Source organism: Gavialis gangeticus, unplaced genomic scaffold (genome assembly GCF_001723915.1).
Source record: "Gavialis gangeticus isolate Ggan-Ray unplaced genomic scaffold, GavGan_comp1, whole genome shotgun sequence".
In the NCBI taxonomy this organism is placed as follows: domain Eukaryota; kingdom Metazoa; phylum Chordata; order Crocodylia; family Gavialidae; genus Gavialis; species Gavialis gangeticus.
This window is the reverse complement of record NW_017729022.1, coordinates 98,150,827-98,156,846: the sequence shown is the minus strand read 5'-3', so window position 1 is coordinate 98,156,846 and position 6,020 is coordinate 98,150,827. Positions and strand designations below refer to the sequence as shown.

At 44.8% G+C, this 6,020-nt stretch overlaps 1 protein-coding gene across 4 annotated transcripts in view; it reads left to right on the top strand.

Moving 5' to 3' along the window:
• The window catches only part of LMNTD1 (lamin tail domain containing 1), a 128,128-nt gene that overhangs the window by 9,377 nt on the left and 112,731 nt on the right, over positions 1-6,020 (top strand). For all 4 annotated transcript variants that reach the window (XM_019515693.1, XM_019515696.1, XM_019515695.1 and 1 more), the window contains exon 3: positions 1,584-1,770. In XM_019515693.1, the coding sequence (XP_019371238.1) occupies positions 1,584-1,770 (187 nt within the window). The remainder of the gene's footprint in view (positions 1-1,583; positions 1,771-6,020) is intronic.

The window sequence follows — 6,020 nt, the reverse complement described above, 5'->3', positions numbered from 1 at the left end:
ATCTTCGCTCCAGGTAGACAGTATACTTTGCGTGCCGAGGGGTCTTGTGTTCAATACGTCTGTATATTTTGCAGCTCCAGCCATTTCCAAGCCCTGAAGTTCATTTGTCCCTCTTGATTCTTCTGCCCATCTTCATATTTGTTTGCTACCTGATTCAGACTCCTACAATTTTTCTCTTTTTTCTTCTTCATGTAAACCCAAGCTTCCTCTAGAAACAGGTTCCCTGTGCAGGAATAAGAGGAACTACTAGCAGAATTTTTGTGTCACCAGTGGAATCTGGGCAGTAGGAGGCAAGGGAGCTTTTAGGAAGACTTTGGACTATGTAACTTTTGTCATTTATACCCCTAGGGTGTGTCTTCATGAGTGCACATATGCATTTCCCTGGGGACAGATAGCACCAGTACATAGTTATGTCACTGCTACTTGTCCCTGGGGTACACCTGTGCATGAGCACCAAATTGCTCCAGGTTGGGTAGGGGAGGCTGGGGCCAGCACCTAGTCAGCCCTAGTAGCCTTACTTTGGGCTCTGGGGGTCTTCCAGGGCTGCAGCAGCAGTGATCCAAGTGTGCGGAGTGGCTCTGTCTGTACTGTAGGGCCAGACTTGAGTACAAACACAGATGTCCACAAATTAGGCTTATTGGTGAACACAGCAAGGCAAACAGAGCAAAGAAAAAACATTACACAGGCAGGCAACAAAGCCAAGACATAATAGGGCTAAACAATTAACTAAATCACAGTGGGTGTCACACGGAAAGTTGAATGATTCCTCAGGCTCCATTCACAATTTGTCTAGTAAAACCTGCAATGAGCATTACAGCACAGTGCTGTGTTTTTAAAAGTGCTCCCTTGACAGGTGAGTTGCTCAGGAGGAACAGGCTAGAGATAAATTTGTTTTCTAGGGCTTGCACAAGATTCAGTGTTCCTCTGCTCCCTCAGGGAGACCCTGGGTTTACTGCAGATAAATAACATATCCTGGTTTGCTACAGTTCCAAAACAAAAGAGAGAGTAGGTTTTAATTGTTTTAACATGTTGTCTCTTGGAGTTAGTTAATAATAAAGATGCCCCTTCCTCCAGAAGGAAAGAAGAAATGAAGGGCATCAGGAGAAAGAGAGCAAGCAAGCAAGAATATATAACTGAACTCAATAACTGAGATTTTCCAACCAAGAAGGGGATTTACTACCCAGCTCCCACTGATTTTAATAGCCAAATCCCTTTGTTGAGCATTGAAATGTTGGGCTACATACATCCAGGAAAAACAAAAGCAAATAACAATAGGGGTCCTTATTACATTTTTCCTCCCCCACAAAGAACTTTTAAATTTCTGACACCAATAAGAGCTGAATAAATCTGTCATATAATTACTCTTTTTTAATATTGTTAAATATTTCATTTGTTAATATTTAAACTTTAAACTAAGTTTATGAAAGGAAGAGAGCTCTATAAAATGCAAAATATTTTCTGTCAATAGTCAGAATATGGTGTGATTACTATGCAAACCTGTGGGCAGATTTTTATAATTAAAGATGTGAATACATCACATGTGAAGTGCCTTTAAATCTTTGGTTTGACTTTTATCATTTTAGTGCTCTTGGAAACTTAAGAATTGCTGATGTTCATCCAGGTGGTCATTTTGTGAAGATCCTTAACTCTTCCCCTGTTATAGAAGAGAGTATTGGGGATTATATCCTCCAGCAGAATGTCAGTGGCCAAGCAGTAGCAGTGTTCAGATTCCCACCAAACATCAGAATGAATGCCAACTCTACAGTAACAGTGAGTGCAGAATCTGAACTAACTCAGAATACAGCCAAAATGTAACTTGTATAATTCAGCTGCCCCTTATCTACTGCAACATAAAGACTAGGACCAGATTTTTAACCTAATTGCATGAAGGCTGAGTGCCTAAATATCTCAGTGAAGAAAGAGAGCTGCTGGTGCCCATCATCTGTTTATTTAAGGGTCTAAATATGGACTAACAAGACTGAATTTAAGAATTCTGGCCTGATATGGTAAGCTATTTCCTCTTAACCCCAGTTTCTTGTCATATCACTGCTGTAAAACTCTACATATTGTGGCCTAATTTGCAGAATTGAGGATGGGTCTGAACTGAAGCAAACAACAAAACTAGAAAGGAAAAATCTTTTATGCCTTGTGAAAAAGCAAGCCAGGGGCTCCTGCTACTTGGAGAGAGGCTGCAGCAGAAAGCACCCCAAGCAGCTAAAGATAGGTCAGCTGCAGGAGGGAAGGCAGCAAGGAAGCAACTGCAGCCTGGGTGCAGTAAACTGCCCATGAAGCTGGAAGAGTACACCTGCCACCAGTCAGGAGACCAGAGGAGGAGCTCTGGAGATATAAAGCTTTTGCAGAGGGGTAGTGCAGCCCTGAACCCTGTGTGGAGAGCTCCTGCCCGCACAGGGTTCCCGCCCACAGGGAGGGAATCTGCAGGCCAGAGTAGGGAGGCCTGGGGACTGGTGAAGAGACTTCTGCAGCAGCCTGTATGTTTAAAGCATTGGGCTGACATCGGGGTTTTTTTGTTGGGGGGGGATTTGCTTGTTTGACTGGAGGATGAGGTAGTGGTTCAAGGGGAGGATGGGAGGTCACACACTGGTGCCTGGGAGATGCTCCAGATTCTGAGTTCTAACAGCAGGATTGGGGCAGGCCCAAACTGAAAGGGTCAAGGACTGAAAGCCCTTCTGAGAGAAGGGCTAAGGCCCCCAAACAAAGGCCAGACCAGGCTGAGACTCGAAAGCCAGGCCAGAGAAAGTGGGCCTAAGCTGACAGTCTGCAAGAAGAGTAACCAGCAAGCTAAAGCCAAGAGGGTTCCAATCTATACAAGCTGGTGCGTGGATCAAAGGCCACAAATAGTTCATAAGGTGACTGGTGCCCTAGGGCACTAATAAGGCTGGGAGAGCCACAACCGAGTCTCCCAGGGACAAAGTTGCACTGAACCAGGTTCACTCTGGGACCCTGGGGGGCAGCTTCCCTTTCACACTAAGAACAATTAGATCAAGGCATGGCAGGGGAGAAAGAAGAGAAATTTCCCTGAGGAGCTGGAGTAGAGGGCAAGAGTTGAGGGGCCACCATGACCAGGCCAGGACCCGCTACACCTAGCTTTGATAAAGCCTTGAGATGTTTTATCATGTATCTACTGGTGCCAAAATTGTGTTCCTGTCTATAGTAACAGGTATAACCAAAAGATATATCCAAGATAGGGCTTGAATTAGAAAATAAAAAGTTATAGTAATACTCTTCCAATCTCTATCCAGCCTCTGCTGTGGTCTAGTGGAGAGAGCACTGTATTAGCACTTGAGAAAGCTGTGTTTCAGTGCTGGCTCTGTCACTAGCTTGCTGGGTCACCCTGGCCAACACATTTCACCCTTCAGTTTTCTGGTCTGTAAAATAGAGAGTATGACTTTTGATCTCCTGAGGAATTCTGGGTGTTATCTGAGGTGCCATTGGCAGTCCATTTTGCTGGTATTCAGGAAATACTCATACAGGTTCTGCATTTTAGCCTTGGTTTCCTGTCAGTGGCCTTCAGATACACCCTTAGGTTGGCTGATTTAAGGCATAGGTACTGTGACAGCAGCTACAGCAGCTGGCTAACTTGCCCACTCCTGCTTCTTGCTCCTCTGATCCGCCATTCTCTATCTCGTCTGCCAGGTCAAATGGGAAGCATCCAGAGCCTTGAAGTGGGGTGGGAAGGATTTATTTGGGCCACTTGGCTTCCCCCTTTCACACTTCTTCTGGCCCAGACCTTCTCAGTTGGGTCCTGATTTGCTCTAGCTGCTCTTTTCAACTCTGGGCCTACTCAGTCTGGCCTTGGCTCTCTGTTAGCAGCAGCGCAGCTTGGGAATTAAGCTGCACAGCAGGGCTCTGGCCCTCTGGGTTACCGCACCTAAAACAGGTTAAATCCCCTCTTTCTCTTTCAGTGTCTGAGGCGTCACCTTCAAGGGGTGAAAACCCATAAGACACTTTAGGGCACGTGCAAAGTGACCTCCATCTCCCCTCACAGTCACTTCTGATTCTCCAGGTGTCCAGTAACAAACAAAAAGCAAAGTCTTAATTGAAAGTTCTTCCCCTGCTTTGGGGTAATAGACACAGCCTTTATTTTCAGCTTCATCCCATGGGCCCACTGCCTAAACCACACAGAAACAAAAAGAAAAAATTGCAACAAAACTCACTCCCTCATTTGGGCATTTGGGCTCTCTCCCTCCAATCCTGCCCTCTCCATGATCAAGGCTCCACTATCCTTCCAGCCTGAAGGCAAGTCTGTTTTCCCCTGGAACCTTGCCCCCTCCAGCCAGCCTAGCCTATTAGCTGGCCTGAGCACGGGGGCTGCTTATTAGTCCAAGCCCTGGCAGATGCCGTAGCCCAAGCCACAAACACCCTTCTCTCATCATTCTGCTGGCTTTGTAGCCCTCTCACATTAACAGAAAATTATAGTATATACTGACACCGCTCTCTATTATAGTATGTGCATAGGATCTTAGCTCTCAGAGTCCTATGATCATGCTGGAAGATTTCATTAAAAGCAGCTTTATTTTAAAATTGTGCATATTTCTACTTTCCAGGGTTTCAAAGAAAGATTTGAACATGTGAACTGAGTACAGGGGCATAGAGAGATTTTCACAGAGATGGGGCAAAATCTTGAGGCAGCACCTCTCTGCATGTGTAGGGAGCATACCCTTGTCCAGGTTGGAGCTTTGCTGGGGTGGGGGCAGTTGGCAGGTGGAGCTCTGCCACTGGGGGAAGCAGATATTCTTCAGGACAATTGCCTCCCCTCCCCAATGCTATAGCTACACTCCCAACCAAGTATAAGAAACTGTGATCAAAGTGTAGTGGAAACATCAGTTCAAACCAGGGAAGATGCCACCTTGCCCTAGACCCCTCAGAGTAAGCTTAGACCTTGTTGCACTGGGCACAGGGGTGCTAGCTGGCTGGTTGGGTGCAGGGCTTGGATGCCTTTTAGGGTTCTGTGAGATCATCTTGGTTGGGTTTAGATGCCCCCCTGGGTTCCTTCCCTCTCCTCTGGCACTTTGGGGGATTGTTTTGCATATACTTTGATCAGCAGTGCAATAGTTTAACCCTGCTGGCCTTTACTTTATCACTAGGTGTCTGAATTAAACACCCTTTTGAAATGAATACACAAGGTCATATTGCTTAGAGCTCTTGGTCCACTCTCCCTGCTGCTACAGGCATTGCTGCATTTGCTTGTACTGGTTTCATACTTATAAGGTTGTCTTTTTTTGCCCATAATATATTATTTATTTAAATGGAAGGTGACTATCTGGGGAATCAGATGGCCACCTTGGGAAAAAAAAAAAGTCCCAGTTCATCAATCCAGCTCAACTCAACCCAGTTTGAGCCCTGATCTGAGAACAGCACAGATGCACATTAGCATATATCCAGAAGTGCCACAAATCACAGATATGCTCTGGTGTATATGTAATACAGTCACAAAAGCACTTTGGCATGCTGTCATCTAGCAAGCACTCTATAAAGAGAGAGAGGGTAAGTATCTTTTCAAGATACTTCTACTGCAAATTAAAGAAAGATTGCTTTTCCTTCCAGGAAATGGTTAAAGGCATTGTCCTGCAGATATGGAAATACAAAATGGTTTAGAAGTGCTGTTTGTAAAGGCGCATTATAGTGGTCTGATGTCAGGAGAATGTTTGAATGTTTCCATAATGGCTCTTTTTGCTACTTTGATTTTAGTAAAGGTCAAAATGGCTGTAGTAATTCTGCTGCGTTTGCACAGTACACATGGTGGTTAAGATCTTCTGTGTAAAACAAAAGCATGAAAAAATTGCCACTGCTCAGTGAAAATAGTTTTCTCTTGCATACAGCAACTCTAGAAGCAATTGTGAACTGAGATTTTAAAGGTGATATTATACATCTATGGAAATACCCTGAATAAATTAATAAGAACCACCCATTGTTAATCAGTTCCTTAATAAGATCGGCCCACAATGCTCCTGGCCCAACCTATCACAAGTGCCTGAAAAATAGACACCCCACTCCCTCCC